General features: G+C 45.2%; 1 protein-coding gene across 5 annotated transcripts in view; it reads left to right on the plus strand.

Moving 5' to 3' along the window:
- eya1 (EYA transcriptional coactivator and phosphatase 1) overlaps window positions 1-23,974 on the plus strand; it is a 64,071-nt gene extending 40,097 nt beyond the window's left edge. For all 5 annotated transcript variants that reach the window (XM_061713128.1, XM_061713132.1, XM_061713129.1 and 2 more), the window contains 11 exons: window positions 2,338-2,420; window positions 2,909-3,095; window positions 3,824-3,966; window positions 4,589-4,672; window positions 8,096-8,185; window positions 17,991-18,049; window positions 18,136-18,296; window positions 18,484-18,598; window positions 18,929-19,050; window positions 19,829-19,929; window positions 21,841-23,974. In XM_061713128.1, coding sequence (XP_061569112.1) covers window positions 2,338-2,420; window positions 2,909-3,095; window positions 3,824-3,966; window positions 4,589-4,672; window positions 8,096-8,185; window positions 17,991-18,049; window positions 18,136-18,296; window positions 18,484-18,598; window positions 18,929-19,050; window positions 19,829-19,929; window positions 21,841-21,921 — 1,226 coding nt within the window. In that variant the 3' untranslated portion in view covers window positions 21,922-23,974. The remainder of the gene's footprint in view (window positions 1-2,337; window positions 2,421-2,908; window positions 3,096-3,823; window positions 3,967-4,588; window positions 4,673-8,095; window positions 8,186-17,990; window positions 18,050-18,135; window positions 18,297-18,483; window positions 18,599-18,928; window positions 19,051-19,828; window positions 19,930-21,840) is intronic.
- The last annotated feature ends 826 nt before the right edge of the window (window positions 23,975-24,800 follow it).

Consider the following 24,800-nt stretch of genomic DNA (forward strand, 5'->3'; position numbering starts at 1 on the left):
CGGGGCGAGATCATTTAAATCTTTTGAACAACTTTACCAGGCAAATAACCCACTGGCAAAAACATACACTGCAATGTCTTCTTTTTGCAGTGTTACCTTTCATACCTTCCTTGCCCTCCCCACCACACTGTCCTCTATACACACACACACACACACACACACACACACACACACACACACACACACACACACACACACACACACACACACACACACACAAATGTTCCACATCATTCCCCCTTTCCTGAAAGCTGCTTTGCGTTTGTCACGGTGTGGGAGGGCCCTTCTGCTGGGGCCAATGACCACGGGATGAAAGGGGCTCCCTCTGTTTGTCTCTGGCAACAAAGGTGTAATTACGCCCTCATTTAAGAACAGTAAATGTATCTCCGGCCCTGTTTTTCACCGTAGCAGCGGGACACCTCTTGGGAGGATCCCGGATGGCGATAAGGGAAAAGATGTTAAAAGCAGGCCCAGTGATGGCCCATGTGGCCGTGTGCCGTAGTGTGTTTTACTTTTTTTAAATACTGATCAGGGCCCTGAGACTGTTTTCATGGCCATGCTTTGGTTTTTAAAGCATTACTCGTATTTAGGGCTGTTCGATTTTGCCCAAAAATAAAATCTCGATTTTTTTCTCTCAAAATCCGATTTTCGATTACGATTACGATTATTTTGTGAATTGACAAAAGGCAAAGAAATGATTTCAAATATGCTGTTTTTTTATTGAACATTTGCCCCATTGGGCTTTAAGTGCAAACTTTGCTCTTATTAAACCAAAAATGAAAGAATAAAGTGCAAAACTCTGTAAAATAAGTTGAAAAAAAGTTTTAAAAAATATAATAAAATATAAAGTTTTATCTCTGAAAAAAATCAGCACTTGCAAACATACAGTAAGTTATATTTCCAATTAAATAAAACAAGACATTTTCTAATTAAACTAAACTGGGTCTTTGCATGCTAAATAATAATGCAACCCATGAAGGAGGTAGAGGTGTGTAATGGGGCACTTGTCGCAGGTATTGAGAGGTATTTCCATCAATCATTAATATGGTATCAATCATTAATATGTGTGCAGACAAGGTAAAAAAAATAAATAAATTAAAAAAAAAAAAAAAAGTGAAAAATCGATTTTACGATTTTCATGTTTTAACATCGTTCTAATTACATAATCGCGATTACGATTTAAAATCGATTAATCGAACAGCCCTACTCGTATTTAAATCTTTAAATATCAAACTTCTGTCACTTTATAGCCAAAGTGTCATAAAAATAACAGAGCTTTACTATGAATGATGTTATTTGTGTGCATTAGGCTGGAATTAACTAATGGAAACCATTATTTTAACTCACACATTGAAGTTATGTCCCCTGATAATTATTCATCACATTTAATCCTCCCTAATACGGCTATACTCGCTACTTTTCACAGTGAACACTTTATGCTTAAATGCTCCCTTTTTTATCAACAACAGGACCAGAGCCTGAAGGGATGAATCAGTTATTTATATTATTTTTTTGTTCACAGTCATTATGTGTCATGAAATGATCTGAGTTCAGTTTCCAACTGTTTAGCTCTGGGACCCCGCTAAGCTCTTCTTCCCGCTTGTCTCTGGCTTGACATGGCGGTACAGGTGGTTGGCTGCTGAGGAGCGAGGCGGCGTCCCACAGGGCCCAGTCAGCCGTCCTGCCCTATAACTCACGGCTTGTATATTATTAAGCCATTAGATGTTATCAGCCCTTTTGAATGATTTAATTACCCCGAAGGACCATCCTTTGAGCTCGCGAACAGAAGAGCATACATATTCATTAGGACTGAGTTTCAGCAGCAGACCCTCCCAGCCCTGCCTCAGTCCAGCCTCAATCTTCACTTTGTATACATGTGTGTGTCACCAGGATGACCCCCTCCAACCCCCACCAGCGCCCTCACGCTCAGTCCCAGTGAGTCCACCATTTCCACTCCCTTTTCACCCCCGTCACCCCACGCCACCCTTCAGTAGCTCTCACACAACAGTCCCCTGTGTTCCTCGCATTGTGCGGGCTCGGAGGTGGGTTCCCTCCCTTCCACTCCTCCGCCCCCGTCATTCATCAGGCCTGATCCAATCACTGATAGGGAAGGAAGAGGAGAAAGATAAGGCCGCTGTTAGCAGCGCTCCCCGAGGCCTCTCTCTGTTCGTCTCCGTAAATAGTTGTTTAAGAGACTCATCTTTCTTTTTACCCCCACAACAATGCACCTTTTCTTGCAGTTTTCTGTTTGTCTTCCCACTTCACTGCTGCTTTTTTTAACATTTTATCATAACAGACCATGCATGAATCACAGTGTTATTATTCTTGTCACTAAAGGTGGAACTTTCACCACCACAACAGGACTGTACGCAGGAAACAACTCCCTGACAAACTCCACCGGCTTCAACAGCACACAACAGGTAGATGTGCACTGCTACCTTATCTTTCCATTGTTCCTATCTGCTATCAATTTACAAGCTACATGTTCACAGTGAAATTCTGTCAGATTCTGAATCTGGAAATCTTCATGAAACATGCACATTGGGGATGTTACATTTCTTCCATGACGCCGTTACACACAAATCACTCACCATGTCATGCTTTGTACACGCGGTTATCTGTTGTACCTCCTTGAACACATCTGTGTTATGCCACAGAGAGAAAGAGGGAGGAAAAAAAAGGGAAAGAGAGACAGTCGTCCAGATGTAGGACAGAACAGACACGTGTTTGCATTTATGTTTTGGAATCTGTGCTGTAAAGTAGCAAACCCGGTGCAGGACATATCTCAGATTTCTTTGCCAAACCACCTACATTGTCTCCTTTTTGATCAAATTCTCCCGTCTGGCGTTTGTCTCTTCTTAATTCACTGTATCTCATCTCCACTGTCTTACCTCGTCTGGTTCTGCAGGACTACCCCAGTTATCCAGGTTTCGGCCAGGGCCAGTATGCACAGTATTACAACAGCTCACCCTACACTTCACCCTACATGACGAGCAACAACACCAGCCCCAGCACGCCGTCCACCACCACCACCTACACCCTCCAGGAGCCGCCCGCCGTCATCACCAGTCAAGCCATTACAGACAACCCCGCAGGTGAGAATCCAACCACCGGGCACAACAGTGGCCTCGGTTAATCTGAGAATCGGGAGTTTGATGAGCGGTGAGAGCGATAAACAAACGTTGAACTGAGCCGTCTCGTTTTCAGCCACTGGAAGTTGCCCTCACCAACAAGCGCGCGAGTTAAATGTCAAAAGTCTTAACTTACAAATCATAAGCGAGAGACAATTTCAGCCTAAACATCTTGTTGAACCACACTGTGGTGAGGAAGAAAAAAAAACAAAAAACAAAAAAAAACGCCCAAACTCAAATCAGATGTCGAATTTTCCGTAATTTCATGTGGCATTAATGCATGATCTGGCAATTGAGATTGTATCTGTATAAGTCGCTCAAAATTATATCACCGCGTTTAACATTTTCATCAAACAACACCAAAAACTGACAGATTTAACTTAACATGATTATAAACAGTCCTCCAGTTTAGATAAATGACATCTCTGCAATTTCTTGTTGGCATGCACTATGTTACCTCTTGTTTATTAAATCAGCGCGGAGCACAATAGCTTTTCTGTGTTCCGTCTGATTGATGATATGCTTGTTATCTGCAGTCCTAAATAATCTACCTCTGAAGGATGTCTCGTACATCCTGTCTGTTCCGCATCAAGATAAACGCTCAATCAGAAATATATTCTAGCGCCGAGTAACATCTCATCTCCGATACGCTCCCTTTGTGCTCCCCTTCCTGCTCCTTCCCTTCCTTTCAGGAGAGTACAGTACCATCCACAGTCCATCAACCCCCATTAAAGATTCAGATTCGGATCGATTGCGCCGGGCCTCGGATGGAAAGTCACGTGGCCGTGGAAGAAGGAACAACAACCCATCACCGCCGCCCGACTCTGACCTTGAGGTAGGGTGAGCCCGCTACCTTGGCGACAGACGGCCTCGCCCTGTCTGAGGCACGCGGACATTAATCCACTTACCGTATGGCTGCCACACCAACTTAAACACTTGATGGGCATGAATTGTTTAACTATTGATTGATTATTGATGCATTGTGGAACATATGAGTCATCACTTAACGCATATCGTATATAAGGTTCTCAGGCATGGCTTGTAAATAAACAAAAAGCCTTGAAATTTAATGAGTCGTCACTCAAGTGGACGGAAGATACTGATAGTGACCATGTGTCAAAATAAGCTCCTCTTAATTTCAAGGGCTCTTCATTAATATGGTATTAATCTGAATGAGGATAATAGCAGGAAATTATAACGCTGACATCATGGCATGTTAACATATCTAGTTAATTAGTTTGTCACTATTGATTAGTCTAATGTAAAGGGCATTGGGTGGAATGTGTGTAGTGGGGTGATGAGAGAATTGTTGCGGTGACCAACCCAAGCAAATGGATCCCGGTCCCAGTGGCGCACAAATACACGCTCCCGGCCTATTGACCAGCAGGATCACCTTGCAGCCCTACAGAGTGCCCCATTGATTTTCCTTCTTTTCTCTCTGTTTTTCTTCTCTCCAGCGAGTTTTCATCTGGGACCTGGATGAAACAATCATCGTTTTCCATTCCTTGCTTACGGGTTCTTACGCCAACAGATATGGACGGGTGAGTGACGTCAGACTGTGGCGGCAGCGGCGGCTGGTGCACTTTATCAGCAAAATGCATAAATATTAAAAGGAGAGTATAAGGATCAGCGTGAGGGCAATGGCAATTGAGTGGAGGATAGATTTCACTTTGCCCCGAGTCCGCAGTGCGAGGACGGGGCAGAACTGGATGTACGGATAATTGTTTCTTTTTTTAATAGCTCCAATGAGGCCTGGCAAGTATTTGACTGCTCTTTGCAGCTGTTGGAGCTATGTGGGGCTGGTCGGGGCTCGGCTGCAGGGGCTGGCAACAGTTGCACTCTGTCTGTCTATTGACACATCTTGAGAGTTCCTTTCTCCTTCAGAAACGCCACATTGTTAGTTTAATTAAGTGCTTCTCAATCCATCCTTTTCAGGCGGGGATCTCCCCGGAGACCCTGAGAAGAGTCAGAGTCCACACAAAGTGATTATTTTAAACTACAACGCGGAGGTTCTCGCGAATCTGCCTTAGTTAGAATCAAAATGAGGATTTATATTACATATACAAATGTATATATTCATCTTAAAAAATATATTTATTATTATAGTTTTAGCTGATTTTTTATCCCATGTCACTGTGTGTTCTCATAAGATGAAGAGTTTACTTTTCCAGGCTTTGCTATTTGTTGTTTCATGTAAATTGCTTCTCTAAATTTAAACTTTAAAAACAAACAATTTGGGAAATAAGGCAGAATCCTATTCTCATGCTTTGGTTGAGGCCGTAGCCTCTATATAGCCTTCCAAGTGCACCGTCCTCTCCACTTTTCTCCACAAAGATACAATTTATTCGAGTTTGAAAACATCTTGATGTCAAATTAGAAAATGTGGATCATTTTATTTTATTGTGTCTACATGCGGCATGGCCAATCGCCAGTTGTTGTGGCTATAGATTTGTCTGGTTTTGAAGTCAGAAAGTGACATATTGCTCCTCATATGTCAGAGAGCTTAGTGTCTGCGGCTCCTGCTCCGGGCCTTTGTTCTGGTGTAAGGGGGTGTTTGATGGGGGCAGTGTTTTGTTTCTGGGGTGAAGGAGGGCTGCCCCGCGACCCTCCACTGTTTATTTACTTTATTCGCAGCCCTGCATGCTGGGCTAAGAGAGAGCCGAGGCTTAGGAGAGCTGTGGCTCCGTGATGAGGGGCTCTCGCTGCACACTCACACTCACACACTCACACACAGTCACCCATAGGGTTCTCCAGTGTGCTGCTCTGAAACAGGAAACATTCCTCAATCCATAAGGGCCCGTTCCATCAGAGCTCATATAGGATGTGACAGCCACTAGAGTCCTTCTCGCTCTCCGTTTTCTCCTTTGTTCTCTGTTTTAATCCTCCTGCGTCCGTTTTAGTCACCTTTTCACCCATTTCTCTTCTTTCATCAGGCTCCAACTTGTTGCCACGATCACATTTAAAGCAGTTTTTATAAAAGGGAGGAATGCCTCTCGACGGCAACCGCAGAGCACATGACACCCAAACAGAGAAGCGGATCTGTGAAAAAGAAAGTGAAGAGCCAACCGCTTTTCCTCTCCTCCATCTCCCTTCTGTCTGTCTGCCACTCATGTCTTCTCCATCTTAGTGGGACAAACACACACACACACACACACACACACAAAAAGTTACAAACAGCTCTCTCTCTCTCGCCGGCTTTAGCTTACTATAAATAGATGTGTATCTGAGCGAGTGCACATCCACACTTTCTCTCACTCACTGTGACCTCCCACCCTCCCTCCCGACGCTTTTTTTCCTGCCTCATACACACATAAACACGCTGCTGCTCTTATCAGCCCTTCTAATTGGCATCAAGGCAGCTCACCCCCATAAAGCTGATGGCTGAGGCCAGCTGTGCTGCGATTGGGCTGGCTAGAGCTGGAGCTTAAAGTGGGTGGGGATGTGTGTGTGTGTGTGTGTGTGTGTGTGTGTGTGGGTGTGGGTGTGTTATTGCTAAGGGGCTCAGAGGAAGGGTGGACTCTGCGCCCCCCTGGAAGCACTGACATCTCAGGACAGGTGGTGCTGGAGCATTGACAGCAGCAGCACTTTGGCCTTCTGGCCTGCTTGTATCCTTAACTCCCTCACTGACTGATTGTTTAGATTTAATTGGAGGGATTCACTCACGCCACAGAGGACTTGCCTTTTCCCACCAAACCAGTCCAGACCGCTAAATCGTCCTACAGCGGCAGAAAGTTGGGGAGAGGAAGATGGTAGCTCGCTGATGGATTTGACGTAATCGTTTTTTGATGAATTTTTACTGAAAGATTGATTCAGACGGGGAAGGTTAAGGGGACGGAGAAAGCCCGGAGAAGTGGGGATTGAGCTCTACTTGTGTGGTTTGCGCTCTTGTCATTTTAGTGAAAACATAAGCATTGTGGGATGTGACAGCTAATCAGTGGAAAGCTCAGGTGTGTCTTTAGGTGGTTTAACTCCGTAATCCCTGCTTCTGGTCCTGCCTTAAACACAGACCCGGCCCAGCTGCGGCGGCTCTGCCACAGACAGCCATTGTCCGGTTCATCCTTTACCTGCCCAAGACAATTTACTGATTAGAGATTTAAGGTATTAGGGAAAATCAGGTCATGTAAACACAAATAGAAAAGAAAAAAAAAAACACTTGTCTGCAGCTAGATAATTAGTTATAGTATGAGTTTGTTTTTGGTGAAATATTTTTCTTTATTTTTTTCATCAAGACTAAAAGTGTGGTGTTTTGCCGAGGAAAAAAATGTTCTGAAGACTCTTTGTCTGAGCATTACGTTTTAAAAGGGAGAATTGAACACATTGTCACATGCTCATTAACTATTTACATATTACTTCGCTCCTTTTGACGTATTATCTTACAGACAGTACAACCGTATCACCGTTACAACCCGTGTCCTGTTACCGACAGAGATCACGATTTAAGGGAAAACACTGCCGTTGTCTCTGACGCAGCACTGATAGGTGGCATTTGTAGGTATTCATCCCATTTTACTCATGAACCACCAGAGTGGCCGTCGATCATCGGGGGAAAAATCAGGAAGAGCAGAGTTATATTACGAGGTTGCACCTGGAGAGACACCAGATGATGCATCAGCACAAGTATTTGGAGTAAGGACTATTTACGATGAGGCCACGACCCTCCAGGTCTTTGGACTGACCACCCGTTCTGAGAAAAGACACACTTTTACCACATTCATTCAAGTCTGCGCCGTTCCTGATGACTTTTCTGGTTCCTCTCAGAGGGTCGTAAAGAGAGCGCAAGACTCCCGCGTTCATGTGAAGTCTTCTTTTACGGGAAGAGCCTGCTGTGGACTTTAAAGGGGCTCTGTGTTAATTGAGTGACTCGTAGGGACTGTCATTACTTTCTGCACTACATTATTAGTTTTTCAAACGCAACATAAAAGAATAAAGATCTCAAGCCTGATTTTTTTTTTCCTCTTTCACAGGACCCGCCTACATCTGTGTCATTGGGTCTGAGGATGGAAGAGATGATCTTCAACCTGGCCGACACGCACCTATTCTTTAATGATTTAGAGGTGAGTCTGATCGTGCTTCTGTTTGCACTGTGGTGACTTTCGTGGTCATTTATATTGTGACTCAGTTAAAATGTTAGGAAAAGCAGCCACAACTGCAGAATAGCACGGGTTCCGTCTCTCGGTTATCTATCCAAATGCAGTGAAGTATTACCTCAGAGCCCATGGGATACCATGAATTTTGCATGTGCTGTCAGTCTCCAGGGTCACCGGCCCCCCCCCCCCACACCTCCTTCCCACTTCCACGGCAGCTAGCGCAATTTGTCAGGCTCTAGTGTTTCTGTGGCTCCTCTGTCTGACTGTGTGTCACGCTGTGTGCTTGGTGTCGCTGTCCACCTACACCCCGTAGCCTTCTGTCACAGCATGAAATCCCCCACCGTCTCCCCTCTCATGCTTCTCTATCCCCCCCCTTCCCCGAGTCATGTACAGCCAGTGTAAAATCTTCCCCTGGGGCAGCGGGATAGACGGATCGGGACAGTGTGGGAAGTGAGCTAGTGTGTCTCGTGTGGTGTCTGAGGATCTGCTTCACTGGAGGTGAGGGTGAGGCACATACCAGGGGTTTAGAGATGTACGGGTGTATGCACACCTTCTCACATCCATATCACATGTAGTGAAAAACAAAAAAAGTGGTTTTACTCACTCAAGCCAATTCTCTGGCTTCAATTTTATTGAGTTTTTTTTTATTTCCTTCATTTTTGCAAAATATCTCTTCCTCTCAGCCTCTTTATCCTGGAGAATCTGAGCCCTCCGACCTTCCTCTTTGCCTCGCTGTCTTGCTGCACGCTGACCTCACAGGAGAGGAAATGTTTTTGTTTGATACTTAAGTGTGAAGAGATCTGTGGCCAGTCTGCCAAGTCTCATTACTCACCACCACGTTCGGCCGTGTTACACGAAGCAAACCCAAGAAGGGGGAAAAAACACAAGACCGAGAGAGAGAGAGGGAGAGAGAAAGAAAATGTGCGTAGTTCCCCAAACGGACGAGTGACTGAGATTCCAAACGCAGTCTTTGTGATCAAAGTTAATTGGCTGCAATTGGCTGCTTAAATATTTCCTTATGGCTTGGCCATGTAGAATCCATTCTAGCTGCACTTTATTTAATAGATGTGCCCCAATCATTTGAAAAAAAAATGGCAGTTTGTGACAACTCTTAAATGTGGTTTTGCTCAACATCTGTCCCGTGTTTTGATTTCTTTTCATGTGATGAAACTGTTCACAGATGAATTGGCAGCTCAGACTACTTATAAAATTATTTGAAAACCCTAGTGCATATATTTCTTCTGCTCTATCTCAGTAACAAAATTATTAGATTTTGTTTTGACACTTAAAAGACTCATGACTGAAAAAGATCATGACTGAAACAGCTAAATGTGGTCTGTGTGAGGAATGCTTTTTAAAATGTCCAAAGTACAGATCCCCCCACAGACGCTGCGATGCTTGTCATAAATAATCATGGCAGAGAAGAAGTGACATTCTCTCGAAGGCATATTGATCTCCCCTCTTAAACTAAGCCAGGCCGGTCTGAGTGTTAAGTGCCAGTTCTCAGCAATGCCTAACCAGTTGTGTTTCCTCTCTGCTGATTTACAGTCCTCGATCTCTGATAGAGCTAAATAGAGTCCCGCTATAAATACCGCAGCCGGAGCAGTTATGTATTTAAGCATGTGTAGAAATGCATATGGTCCATCTAATTTAGTCTAAGCCATAAAGGGAGACCCCAGAGGCCGTGCAGAAACACAGGTGCAGAGTTAGTGGCCTAACGGTGTGTGAGGGTCCATCCGAGCCTCCACACAGCCGGCATGCCGGCCCCTGCACAGAATAAAACTAGAGGAAAGCAGTTTTTTTAATCATCAGGCTTCTTCACAGGGACTCCAAGCATCGTTTTTTAAGCAGAGTGTTCTACCCGGCCTACAAACGCCGCCGCGTAGGCCACTCATCTTAGCGTGTGTGTTCAAGTGTGGATGTGTGTGTGAGTGGAGGCCGGACCGTGTTGATAGAGCTGGTGAGTGATGATTCGGGGGAAAGTCATAAAAAGAAAGAGGGCATGCCGAAGGGGTCAACAGGGATCAGTTTCACCCTTATGTCTCTCTCTCTTTCTCTCCCTCTTTTTCCTCCGACCTTTTTCTGGATCAGCGCTCTCTCTCTCTCTCTCGCGCTCTCTCGCTCTCTTTTTTTTCTCTCACTCGCTGGTTCTTAGACGGGTCTCTGAAATACTGCAGCTCCTCCAAAAGACTTCCCCTCTCACACGCGTGACTCTCTATCGATCGTCCATTCGCTGCTCGGCCCTCTGACAGACAGACGGGTGCAGGACTGTGTGAACGGCACAGTCTGTTTTTATCATCTAAAAATGCCCTCGGTGAAGGAAATGTTAGGAAAGTCATTCAAGGCGATATGATCTTTATTGATCTGATCAATGTGATCATTTTTTCCACATTGAAAAAAGTTATTTCAATAGCTGCTGAAATAAACACAGTCAGTTGTATATGTCTTCAGATCAAATCTCAAACAAGAAATGAAACAAGTTTTTGTTGTAATTTGTTAGTGAAGTGCCACGTCATCATCGACATTTTGCATAAGGAAAACCAACATTTCTTTTTTAAACTATATGCTCTTGAGGTAAATTAGGAGGTACCGTATTTTCTGGACTATAAGCCGCACCTGTATATAAGTCGCATCCGCTCTATTTAAAAAAATAAAAATATGCAAGCCGCAGATATTTATGTTGTTAGATTAGATATTTACTACATGTACAGAAGGATTTTGAACTGTAAATGATGTTTGTACCTAAATAGATCCTTTCCTAACAGTGTCTTTTAACACGGCAGCAACTTTGCTGATTAAAACGGGACAGAACCAAGAGAAAATAACCAGTATTTATTTATCTATTTATCTGTTTGAAATCTGCTTCTACCTACTTCTATCTGCTAAAGAAGAAGTAGCGTATTCTTCTTTGCATTTATTTTGTCTTAGTTTTGATTCTAATTCCGGTTAGAGCACCCCGAGCGGTGGAAGAAAAATCCACAGAATAGCTGCACCTTTGTATAAGCCGCATGGTTCAAAACCTATGAAAAAAGTAGCGGCTTATAGTCCAGAAAATACGGTATATGCTCTTGAGGTAAATTAGGAGGTAATTACGAGCATCAGTTGCCAGTGATTAGAATATAATGAGTTACTCCTGGTGGACGGCTGTATGTGCAGTTACCTGAGGTCTAAAGTGATGTGGATAATGAATCCCACTGAGGTTGAGTTCACGGGGAAGACTGACAGCTCTGCTGTGACTCAGGGTGTGAGTTTACTATAGGTGTGTTGCTGCAGCCCCAGCTCCAACGCTGAACACTATGTGGGAACCAGGGGCCTCTCCAGCCGGCCGAGCCCCCTGTGATCCCCTCTCAGTGGGATACGGGGGCTGCCGTCTCCCACCTCCTCGGGATGAGAAAACAACCCTCCCTGTCTGGAGAATAAAGGGCATGGGGGCAAACTACTCACAGAGAGAGAGAGGGAGTGGGTGAGAGGTCTCTAAAGGTGGGAACATTTTAAATGAGTCCTCTGATGCATCCGCACACTCAAAACATGTGGAGCTGCGAGAGTCTCGCATGCAAACACATATGCGTGCTTTACCAAATGCTCATGAAAGTGTCCACAAAAACTCTCGCACACACATACCTGGGTAGCAGGCCCGTAACGCCGTATGCTGACTACCTTTTATAGCTCCCAGCCCGCAGTCGCGGGGTTGAAACCTCCTCTGTCACGCTCACACAGGGGCTGCCTGTTAATGAGAGATGCTGTGAAAGTCATGGTTACCTTCACCCGGCTGAAACGGTTCTCCAGAGCCTTAGTTTAGAGCCGTTCTGTTAGTTTCACATGCAGAGACCTGAAATAGCCTTTCCATGAGACCAGTAGGTATTATCATCATGTTTACGTCTTGTTTTCTTAACTGACAACATCCTTATGAACCCAGACAGTACCGTTTTTTCTATATTTTGAGTTACTACAGTTCGTACACGCTGACGCATTTCTACATTTGCTTTTTCGCTGATGCAGCACCTCTGTCATGTTCCTGGACATAACTTCATCAATTCTTGAGGAGAGGCCATTCATGTGTTTTTGGAAAGTCCACAAACAGAAAGTGGGAGTTTCAAAGCCCCCCTTTCAGGCTTCACTCTGCACCGCTCCGCATTACGCTCCCCGTCCCCCCGCCATCCCAACACGGCCGCTTCACACACCAATAAGGGCTGAGAGCGCACAGAAAATATAGAATTACTCTCCGGTGACAAATGATCATATTTAAGAGTAGATTACTTGTCCTGCATTCAAAACAGAGACACGGCACCTGCACGATACGGCTAGCGGAGGAAGAGAGGAGGAACTTGCGCGGATTTGTCCAGACACCAGTCCACTTGGCAGGAACAGACCGTCTCATTGTGGACACGTTCGTTTCCCGGGGAAAATGCTGAAGTGACTGAGATTCGATACAGCACTTAATGTCGCTCGCCTTCAGGAGCGGTTTGGATGTGAAATGCCAAAAAGTAGGAAATAAAGAGCCGCAGCACATCTATCACACATAACAACTCTAAACCCTTGCTGCCCTACCTGTGGGGTGTTCCCTTTCTTTTGAATATTTTTCCATCTTTTCAGACACTTGAAGGACCTAGTTCACGTGTTGTTCCTCGGCTAAGCTCTCGGTATCCTTTCTCCTCGATGGGATTAAAAAAAAAAAGAAACGTTTTTTCTTTATTTTTCATAAAATCAGCATTGATTCCCCTGTACCTGTGCTTTGTTTGGCACGGCTGTTTGAATTCCTCGACTGTTCGAGCACAGATTGTGGATTGGAATGAAGTGGGTTTGAAGAACTCTCCCTTTGTTACCCACATCCTGTGTTTGACCCCCAGATAATCACCCACCCCCCCTCCCTCCTGCACCCTCCTCCCCCACCGTAGAGAAGGGTGCCTGTGGTGGGAACGGAGAAGGAAGTTACTGGGGTCACAGGCGAGGGGGGGTGGATGACAGCTTCTGCCGGGAGAGTGGCGGTATTGAGAACCTGCGAACCATGGATGAGCCTTTTTCACATGGCATTAGCCTGTAGGCTCACAAAGAATTTCGCGATGATGGCTGTTGTCGCTCACGCTCGCCACTTCCACTACCTACCCCCCCCTCCCCCTCCCCCGGCACAGCACAGAGCTCACCTGAAGGGGATGAGAGAAGGACGCAGAGAGAGAGGGGGTAAAAACAGATCGAGGGGGGGTAGTTAACATGGTTGTGTCCGTGTTTTGGTAACATGCATGCATGGCAGCGTTGCCCCGTCTCTCCTCTCCCCGCCTCTGACTGTAGCAGTCACCACTCCCAGTTCTTTCCAGGGCTACAGGAAGACGCGGGCTGTCATCGCTGATTGCTTAACGACAGATGCCAAGGGAACAAAGAGGGCTCTGATAACTTCCTCCCCTGTGAAAGCCTTTCAGCACACCGGTGGACAGGCAGAGAGAGAGGAAGAGGACGATGGAGTGAATGATGCTGGGATGGAGGCACCCTGAGGTGGAAGCATCCCGTCTTTATTCTCTCCCCCCTGCGCAGATAAAAGCTGCTCAGGAGCCCGAGCAAATTCCAGGACAAGCATGTCGCTGATAAAATTAACAGAATAACTCGGTGTTTGCGTAGGGAGTAATTGCAACAGCTTCTGGTGGAGGGTCTTCACTCCTTAGTACAGTAGGAACATCTGGTGCGAGTTAGCGGTGATTGTAGGTTTTAGAAAGACCACTGTTTGCTTGGTGAGGGGAGAACGGAGGGATTCATTGGGAAAGAGGTGTTCAAAAGGCTTAAAAGACATTTAGAAGCCGGCCCTGGAAGCAACAGGGAAGCCCTGCCAGCTAGGGATGGGCGGTATGGACTAAAACATGTATCACGATAATTTCTGGCATTTATCCCGATAACGATAAAAATGACGATAAAAAAAAATAGCAATTCAACTCCACCTTTGTAACTATAAATCTATCACCACATTCAGTCTTTGGAGCCCCCAAACCACTGCTCTAAAAGATACTAAATACTACTAAACGTCATCAATGGGAATTTATGTTTTTTTCTTTCTTTCTTTCTTCTCTCTTTCTTTCTTTCTTTCTTTCTTTCTTTCTTTCTTTCTTTCTTTCTTTCTTTCTTTCTTTCTTTCTTTCTTTCTTTCTTTCTTTCAGGCTCATTTCTTTCTTTCTTTCTTTTTTTCTTTCTTTCTTTCTTTCAGGCTCATTTCTTTCTTTCTTTCTTTCTTTTAGGCTCTTTTCTTTCTTTCTTTCTTTCTTTCTTTCTTTCAGGCTCATTTCTTTCTTTCTTTCTTTCTTTCTTTCTTTCAGGCTCATTTCTTTCTTTCTTTCTTTCTTTCAGGCTCATTTCTTTTCTTTCTTTCTTTCTTTCTTTCTTTCTTTCTTTCTTTCTTTCAGGCTCATTTCTTTTCTTTCTTTCTTTCTTTCTTTCTTTCAGGCTCATTTCTTTCTTTCTTTCTTTCAGGCTCATTTCTTTTCTTTCTTTCTTTCTTTCTTTCTTTCTTTCAGGCTCATTTCTTTCTTTCTTTCTTTCAGGCTCATTTCTTTCTTTCTTTCTTTCAGGCTCATTTCTTTCTTTCTTTCTTTCAGGCTCATTTCTTTCTTTCTTTCTTTCTGGCTCATTTCCTTCCTTCCTTCCTTCCTTCCTTCCTTCCTTCCTTCCTTCCTTCCTTCCTTCCTTCCTTCCTTCCTTCCTTCCTTCCTTCCTTCCTTCCTTCCTTCCTTCCTTCCTTCCTTCCTTCCTTCCTTCCTTCCTTCCTTCCTTCCTTCCTCAATCAGACTTTCAGACTTTCCAAATCCGGCTTTACACAAAAACGTCATCAACGGAAATGTATCGTTTTTACCGCGAGATGACAAATTCTTACCGTGGGGAATTTTTTTGACGGTTTATCGTGAACGGTAAAATATCACCCATTCCTAATGCCAGCCTATTGTCAGCATCATACTAAGAAAATCACCACAAAATGTTATTGTGTCTTATAAGCTTTCCAGTAAGCTCCCATTGCATGAATGACTTCATCGTGGAATGACTCTGAATTTGCCCCTATGACTCTGTTTTACCTGCAGTTCATCTTCCAGGTGTTTATTTGCCAAATGATAGTGTGAGCAGTAAAATTCACCACCTACAGTAATAGTTTCTTTCCATTTTCCCTGCCCCGACCTGCACCAGCCACGACTCTACGGTGTTTATGAGGCCCTCAGAAGTGGCTTGTAATGAGTGTGTGTAAGGGTTACTGTACAACATTACCCGCAGCCACCTCCTCTATTAGCGTTCCCAGTCCTCCCAGGGAGCCGGTGCAGAGGTTTATACCAGCGCCAGCTGGGAATAGTAATTGCTGGAGTCTGCTCATTCTTCCAGCAGCTCTCCCTCTTCTTATTCCCAGTACACGGACACACACACACACACACACACACACGGAAGAGCTTCCCTCTATACATCCCAGACACAGCCCAACGTTTAATTAAGCATCTTCACTTAATTGAACAAAAAAAGCAAACTGTAAAAACATACAAAAACAATGAAGCGGGACAGAGAGAGAGAGAGAGAGAGACAGCAGGCGCTGGAAGTGTAAGCCCAAGCTCCCTGTATTTATCTTGGCTCTCTTGAATCTTTGATGCTTTACATTTGTTAAGGTTTTGCTGTGTTTATTAGCTCTGGGTCCGAGAAAAATCATTCATAATCAGGCCGGGTTTATAACAGCTGCAGTAAGGAGTAATTACAGAGACTATGTGTTTGAGTCCTTTTGGCTCGAGCTGAAGGAACGTAGGCAGAGGTCCATAATTAACATGCTGAGTAACGCTGCTCTCAAATGTCTGTTTTAGATCCACGCTGCCTGTCACCGTCTGAAAGAGAGAGATTACGCGGGTAGAACAAACATGGGAAGCCATTGTCAACAAGTGGACAGCATACAATTTAGGATGTGGTGCTAAATGAGTGGGAATGAATGGTCCTGTACCAAAGCAGAGAAAGAGGTGATTGTTGGCAGATTGTGTCCGATTCCTCGGTTGGTAATTACTGGATAATGGGGGGGGCTTTTACCCAAGGTGATGTTTTTGTTTTCCTAAACAAACAGACATGCCTAAGGAAATGAAATGCACCTATACAGGTTTGGGTTGTGCTCTTGATAAGATTTGTGGATTAGCGCGCGTCCTCCTCCGCCCCCCTCCCTCTCCACCCTTCCACCCCCTTATCGGGGTGCCACGGTCCCGGAGAGGAGGGGAGAAAGGGGTCACGGGGTCAAAGTCTTTTCCTCTTTGGATCTCGGGGCTTGCTGGGAGAGGCTCGGGGAGAGAATGGCTGCATTAGCGCTGGGGTTGGGGGGTCAAGATTTTAATTCTGTTAAAGAACAGCTGGTTTGAGTTTTTCCTCGCGTCCTTCTTCCCTCCCTCTCTCTCTCTCCACAAATCCAGGGAGATGAAAAATTTGTTCAGAGGGGAACCAGTAAAATAAAAAAGGTTTATGGTCCAAAGCCCTTACCCTTACCCTGCTCCAGCATTAGAGAGGAATGCAATAACGTCAGCAGTTGGCCTCAGTGAGATTGACTTAAAACAAGGAAGTCCTTTCTGTGTTTAGGTGTCTTAACAACCGGATGAAACTTAATTAAAAAGCTCAAAAAATTGGAGGGGGGACTGTTCATACTTGAAACCGGGGGAATTTTCTTTCTCGAGTTTCAATTTCCATGAGAAATTATTTTTGTTCTCACATAACGTGAAACAGGTGAGACAAACTTTCTGGCAGTTATTTCATCGATCCATCCATGTGAAAACCTGCAGCACCGTTCAAATGAGCAATTAGAAGAGAAACTGCATCACGGTAATAGCAAACACTGTTGTTATTCACACTAGATTACAGCCGACTTAGACAAATGTTGAACTTAACATCTTGTGAAGCCTTTTGATGTGAACGGAGCCGTTGCTGTTGTCTAAATGCCTCGTTACCCGGAGTTTTAGCGAAAGGCCGCTCCACTCTCCCGTATCCCCTCTGCTGTATGTGAAATGTGTTGATCTGAATGCCAAAGCAGGACTCCCTCACATTTGGAGCAGGCTGGTGGGGCGGAGAGCGAGAAGGAAAGGGAAAGGAGGGTGGGGATGGGTGGAGGGGGGGGCACTCCAGCTCTCCTATAAATGGAAAACTAATAACAGATTTTTTGTCTGCTCTCTCTGCTGCGCTTCTTTGCCGGCCGGCTGACTGGCTGGCTGGCTGGCTGCTAGCCCCGGGGCTGTGTTGGTGTGTGGCGCAGCAGCAATCAGAGGTCATAATTTCATTGGCGGTTAGCATCAGGTTCAATTTTTCTAGTAGGTTACATTTACCAGAAAGTCTGGTTTGTGTTACCGTGTAACGGTGGAATCAGCGAAAGGCTGCAGAAGGCCTCTACCTTTCCAAAAGAAGCCAGGACCCCCCCCCCCCTCCACCCACTCAAAAAAAAGAGGGGAAGAGGCATGTGCACATACGATTGGATATGCACAAACAAAAACATAATCATGCCCAGACTGTCACTGCCCATGCTTGTTCTGCTCGTTAGTTTTCGATTATAAGACCTTATAAAAGCGAGCCTGCGTGTGTTCATCTGCTATACTCGTATCTATCCGTAGTTTTAGACCCTGTTACAATCTAGAAGAGCTGGTAAGAAGAAAAGAAAGGAGGGGGGAGTTTGTTGAAAAGGCTGAATGCGCCTGGAAAAAAATCTGGGATTTGTGGTGAAAAAGTGTCCTGTACCAGGAAGGAAGGCCGTCTAAGCTCCGCAGCTCAGAGTTGTCATCCAACGCAACTGTTTTGTGTCTTTCAGGAATGTGACCAGGTACACATCGACGACGTGTCCTCTGACGACAACGGTCAGGATCTAAGGTGGGTTACCATCATTAGTCAACGAGAAATGCCTCGAAATGCGTTGCGGCTTGCGGTAACAAATCCCATCTCTGTCTGTATTTTAGTACGTATAACTTCAGCGCTGACGGTTTCCATGCGGCAGCTACCAGTGCCAACCTGTGTCTGGCCACAGGCGTGCGGGGAGGCGTGGACTGGATGCGAAAGCTGGCCTTCCGTTACAGACGAGTAAAAGAAATCTACACCACCTACAAAAATAACGTCGGAGGTAATCCCCAACGAGCAGCGCTCCCTCGCGCCGATCTGTTGAGTAGAAAATGGCTCTGCACGCGTTCGTGCGAGTGCTTGCGGGTGTTTCGAATGCACGCGCACTCTAAAAGCAGGGGTAAAGTTTGAACATTTCAGTGGTATTTGGATGGCTGGTCCAACCCAAACAATGTTACCCTGCGTTTCAGGTCTGCTGGGCCCGGCCAAAAGGGAAGCCTGGTTGCAATTGCGAGCAGAAATTGAAGCCTTGACGGACTCCTGGTTAACACTGGCACTGAAAGCACTAACATTAATCCACTCAAGGTAGGACTCCAGTGAGGAAAATCATGCCCTGTCCTGCACCGCACGTATAGAAACTTGTATGTATTGTAAATAAAGCAGCGCTATTCCAAGTTATGCAAAGCACAAGAAGAAAAAAAAAAAAAATGATGCTTCGATTTGTCTTTTGGACAGCCTGTTATTTCTAATTTTGACAAATCCGCCTGCTGAAAGATCTCATTTAAAAAAAAAAAAAGAGGGAATTCGTAGGATGAGCTTTAAGGACATGATGCATTATATTCTGCACATCTTGTTTTCTTTTGTCCTCCCTCGGGCTGATTTAGAATGATGTCACCTCTCAACTCTCCTCCTCAGGTCAAACTGTGTGAATATCCTGGTGACCACCACGCAGCTCATCCCCGCCCTGGCTAAGGTCCTGCTCTACGGCCTGGGAATCGTCTTTCCTATCGAGAATATTTATAGCGCAACCAAAATAGGTAAACACTGTATTTCACATTTGAAAACGTCTGGAATGTGTGATTAGTTTTTCTGTTGTTCTGCTCCGATCAGGAAATCTCCGTGAGCCGTGCGTGCTTATTTATTTAAGTTCGGTTAGTGTTAATAGTTGTGACTCATCCGCTACTTAAACGACAAGACTGTTATGGACTGGGGGAGGGGAAGGGGGGGGGGGTTGATGTTCTTCTGTGAGGGAATAGTCCTAATCAGCCTGGGATTATTTTCTTGGAGCAGGGCCTGTGCTGGGCCTCTGCTCCTAGATCTCTGCATATGAAACCACTTCTGCACATTTATGTCATTCCAAAGCAACAGGAACCCCCCTCCCACCCCCGACTCCTCCAGCTCCCCACTTTTCCTCCCACTTTTCTCCCTCTTTTTCACTGTTTCAAATGCAAAATAAACACGGAGCTCCACTGTTGCAACAGGCCCATCAGTGCAAATGGGGGCAGAGCATGAGCTCCGGGTTTCTCAGCGGCACGGCCCGACCCCGGGAGTGCAAGAGTGATTTGTCTATTTGTCCCAGGTTTTAGGCAGCGGAGGGGCGAAGTTAATTCTTTTAAGATTGCCTTTATCCCCGGGCTGATCTTATCACGTCTCTTTCTCGAACGCAGTGTTTACATTCTGCCTTATTTTGTAAGTGTGCTGTTCTAAAAGGGCTCTTGTCACTCTGTGCCTCTAAATCCATGTGTGTGTGTGCTCATGTATTTGTTTGCATCCATGCAATGCTCCACTAACATCCTGCCCTCCACGTCTCCGCAGGGAAGGAGAGTTGCTTTGAGAGAGTAATTCAAAGGTTCGGGAGGAAAGTTGTTTACATTGTCGTCGGAGATGGGGTAGAAGAGGAGCAAGGCTCTAAAAAGGTAGGAGGTGCCACGCGCTGCACTCACACTCCGCTTTGCTCGGTCGGGACTTTGTTCTGAATGCCTAGAAAACACAAAACATACCTGCTGCACCCCTCTAAAGAGAAGGAAGGAAATCAGTGCTCCAGCTCTCCTCAGCAATCTCACTTCGCCTTCATTCGTTTATCCTCTTATAAGAGAGCGAGTCTGTGGTGTGTAATCAGCGCTCTTCCTCCACCATCTCAGGTTTACAGAGCAGGAGGAGGAGGGGGGGGGGGCATAATTATATATTCCTGCTCGGTGCTGTGAGCAGTGTGAATGCTGGATGTGTAATGCTAGACAAGCCCTTTCAGGCACGCTGAAGGCTCGTCGTAAACAGAGCACACACATAAAGGAGACTTAAATCATTGTTGATGAAATTAGAATATTCACAGCAGCAACAAGCTTGTTAGCACGAGATGGATCGAGACGCCGTCGTCCCGCCATACTCTCAGGAAACGCAGCGGCGTCGCTTCAGACGAAGCCGACTGGTCTTTTCTCCGGAGCTTGTCGGAACTTGCTCTCCCCGTCTTGCTCTTTCAGCATTTCTGTCAAACTTCGGGTGTAAACAAAGTGCGGCACACAAGCGAGTATATTCATTAGCAAATTAGTCAGCGGCGCTGGGGCATATTTCTGTGGCAGCTTTGGCGAGCCACAGTATCGGGTTGAAGACGTGACTTTGAAAATCCTCCAGCTCCATCTATTTGTCAGAAAAACCCTGAATACGACCGCGAGGGGAGATGAGGGCCGATTAGGCCGGTGATTAGGGAGAAGCAACAATCTGCACCCTGGATGAAAGTGTAAAGCAATAGCTTTGTGTTTTGAGAAGCGAACACGCCCGGGGAACACGGTCTGGAGGGACGACCGTGGAAATACATGCAAATATTTTCCCTCGGTCTTGAGTTGTTGGAGTGTGACATTGATGGAAGGGGAAGGTGTTTTTTTTTTTGTTTTGTTTTTTTTTTTTCCCCATCAAGAGTGGGGCGAGTCCCACGACACGCCATGAAGTAAAAGGTTTCTGTGTCAACATCACAGAGGAGAAATAACACAACAATTTCACCCGTCAGGAGACGCGGATCAAACGTGACACTGCGTGGAACTACAAAAGCAAATGTCTGAGAGTCGTCTGAAGTCCTCATTCCTTCAACTGGGAAAAAAGGAAGAAAAAAAAAAAAGAATCCACAATTCTGTCTTCAGTTATTACCGTCGCCTGGGAGAGAACGGCAGAGATAACATCTCCAGCTTTTAAACTTAAAAGCAAAGACAATTTACAAAACAAAAAGCAAAGAGCTTTTTAAGGGTCAGTGCAGGCTCTCCTAAGCGGAACATATGCCTGGGAGAGGCCATACCTTTGATACGGGGAGGGTAATGGGCTCTGCACGCCGACGAGCTGAGGACTCTACCTGACAAGCTCCTTTCATTCGCTGCGACTCAGGTTTCTCCCTCCATCCTCTGCTTGGGAACAACAGCTCATTTGCACAGTCCTAAAAAACACAGCGGAGGGGCAGGAGGCTCGCTGAAAACACTCCGCGGGGGAGTTCACTTCTGTCCGGCCTGAAAACTGGATTATTTTATAAAACAGCGTGATGATGCAGTGGAGAAATTAGTTAAAGGCACAGATGTAGGCTATGACTTCACAGACCTGCTCACGAGGGAGCTGCAGGAGCCGTTGCGGTGTGTTACTGATATGATTGCTTTTCCTCCCGAGTAAACGTGCCGGTTTGAGTGTGAAGAATGTGAACTCGGTGGAAGCGGTAGGAAAGCCTGAAAGCAGCAGCGTATTTAATACTTAAATGAACCAAAATAAGTGAGATTAGTCTTGTGTTCTGCTCTTGACCCCCCCCTTATGTTGACTCTCCGTCCTAAAATGACGCGTCTGTCTTCTCCCCGCAGCACAACATGCCCTTCTGGAGGATCTCCAGCCATTCGGACCTCATGGCCCTCCACCACGCTCTAGACCTGGAGTACTTGTAGCACTGCACCGCCGCCGCGTACCCCTCCGCGCCTCAGCAAGCTTCTTACCTTCTCCCGCCCGCCTGCCGCGGCCACCAGAGCTCAGAGAACAGACCCCCCCCACACACACACACCCCACACACCCACCCCGCTCTTTACCCGGTGCTGCCCGCCGTCTGTCTTTCACTACCAAAAAGAAGAAAAGACGAGGAGTGTGGGGGGGGGGAGAAAAAAAGAAGCACGCCGTTAATGTGCTGACATACAGTCACACATCGTCTTAACCCTCAACTTTTTCTTCTTTTTTTTTTTTTCCTTCTGCTGAGCGAAGGAGGGAAAGGTGAATTTATGGCGCAGCAGCTGCTTGCCCCTCGGTTACCGTGAATCAGCCGCTTTCTGAAGCTGTCACAGTTTCACCCCCCCCCCCACCTCCCCATTTGTGTTGGGACTTCGTCAGGGTTCACGCCTGTGAGGAGGGCAGAGCCACCGAGCTCACCTCGCTGGTCGCAGGCGGTGACTGGCAGTGACATTTCCCCCATCCCTTCGGATCAACCCCCCCCCCCCACATCTTCCGCTCTTATAGGTCTCCCCTCCAAAATAGGGCATACAGACAAAGAGACTGCTCCGATGTCAAGCGTCGGCCCGGGAGTGCTGTGCTTCTTATTTATGAACAGAGACTTTGTTAAAGTGGCGCCGCGCCACTGGGAAGGTACCTCCGTGACAAAAGACTTGTGCCTTTTGCAAAGTACGATTAATTTCCACCGCAGTGAGAGGAAGAAACAAAGGAAAAAAAAGGGGGGTTTTTCTAATAATTTAAGAAAATTAACAAAAAACTTTATTTACAGTGCTGAGACAATCGTGTACAGAAGAAATCCTTTTTTTTGTGTGTGTAAGTTTGTAATCACTGGACTATTCCCTCCTATATTCATTTAGGTACATGCTCTTGAAAGGTGGCAATTCTTTTTTTTTATTGAAGTAAGAAAGACTGAATAGATAGAGGCATCCCATCGCATATGACGCTTGTGCGACACCTGAAAGTGTTGACGTGTTCAAGTTCTGTTTGATAAACAAATATGTAGATAAGGGGATTTTGTGATGGACTGGTTTGTCAAGACCAAAAGCATGGATGTCAAGTGTCAAGGACCTTTCTGTTAGTTCTGGGATGTTTCTCATCTTCATGGGAGCTTTCATTTGCAAGTCCTTTTTTAGACACATATTTCAAAGAGTTTTTTTGTTTTTTTCTTTTGTAATTCAGAAAGGTAGCTCACAACATGTGTCCTGATGGCATTTCACCAGCTTGCAGCCCTGACCCCATATAACTGAAATTAAACCTAATTCTGATAAGGGTTTCAGAAAACCGGCAAGCCCAAGAGCCATTTTAATGACAAATTTGAATAAATCTGATATTTAAAGAAGCAAGCTTGAATAGGTTTTATTATCTTTTATACAAGCACTATAAAAACTCTTGTACAGCAAGCGTAATTTTGTATGATGTAGTGTTTTTATTTCAAAGTTTGGAGGAAGGAAAACAAAAAAAAAGAAACCTTCTGTGTCCCCTTTTGAAATCCACAAAGCCCTTTCTGTAGTTTTTTCTTCATCTGTGGACGGGAAAAAAAAAAAAACAAAGAGAACAGTGAGAGAAAAGCCACTAACTTTGAGGGGTTTGTGAACTTACAGGACATGTGCTATCGACTGTGAATTTCTTAAACAGAAACCGAACTCGTTGCGTTTCTAATTTTCCCTCCTTTGCACATGATCACTGTTGGCCTTTGCATTTCATTTCGAATCCTTCTCTCCCCCACACCCCCCCTCTGTCTCGAATCGACTTCTCTCCCCCTCACTCCGGGGTATCTACGTATTGCTGCTAGATCAAGGTAATGGTAGGTAAATAGAGGAAATGTTTTATAGATTCATACAGCACGCTTTTATATTATGTTGCAATCATAAATGCAAACTGGAAATACTTTACACTACATGGGCCTCATTGTGAAAACTCGAGATTGTTGTGTCTGCAAAATATGTGTACAGATGTTTTTGACATTATTATTTGATTGTGTTTAAATTAATAAAACTGATTTGTGAACTGTTACTTGTCGCTCTGATTTTTGTTGGGTTTTTCCAGCACTTTCAATTGTATTGATGGTAATACTGACGTATAAATCGAGACCAAACATCAAGTCCGTACATGCAAATTCTGTCCTTTAAATCTACAATATACTTTTTACATCGAGACTTTCAGTTTGTGACTTTTTTATTTTGCGTAACTTCTTGAGGTTCAATAACTCAAGCCAATATGCTTCTGTGCATAATTCACATGTAGCAAACCACTCAAATCTTGAGGCGGGTTTAAATAAAAAATTAAAAAAATATACAGATATTTATGAGGCCGATTTTATGACGTGGTCAGGGTTTAGACAGTGCAGTGTGTAACACTAGCCTGGACGCAGAAGAAAGTGTCTGGGCCTCCAAAACCGCGCCGGAGAATTAGGCATGCATGGAATTTTATTTACGGCCGCACGGCACGTTGGATATCCAGATCAATTATGTTTTCATGTTGAGCTCCAACGATGGCCGAGGTGCAGCATGCGCCTCTGCCAGGCAGGACAAAGTAAATTAAAGTTGCTGCCATCAGATTTTCCCAGATGTTGTTTTTTTTTTTTTTTTTACTCCCGAACAGCTGAAAGACTGCAAAGTGTCTCAAGCTCCCAACTGGCTCCTTCTCTCGAGGAGAGTAGTGGCTCGCTGTCACAGAATAAAAGTCTGTTTTCTTTGATAAGTTTTCCTGATGCTTGGCCTGGAGACCAGACGTTTTTGTGAAAGAGAGAGTGGGTGGCGTTGCACGCCGGCCAGCCGGCCTGGCTGCTGGTGGAGGACCGAGGGGGAGCTGGGTCGTGTGTGTTTGG

Source organism: Cololabis saira, chromosome 22, assembly GCF_033807715.1.
Source record: "Cololabis saira isolate AMF1-May2022 chromosome 22, fColSai1.1, whole genome shotgun sequence".
Lineage (NCBI taxonomy): Eukaryota > Metazoa > Chordata > Actinopteri > Beloniformes > Belonidae > Cololabis > Cololabis saira.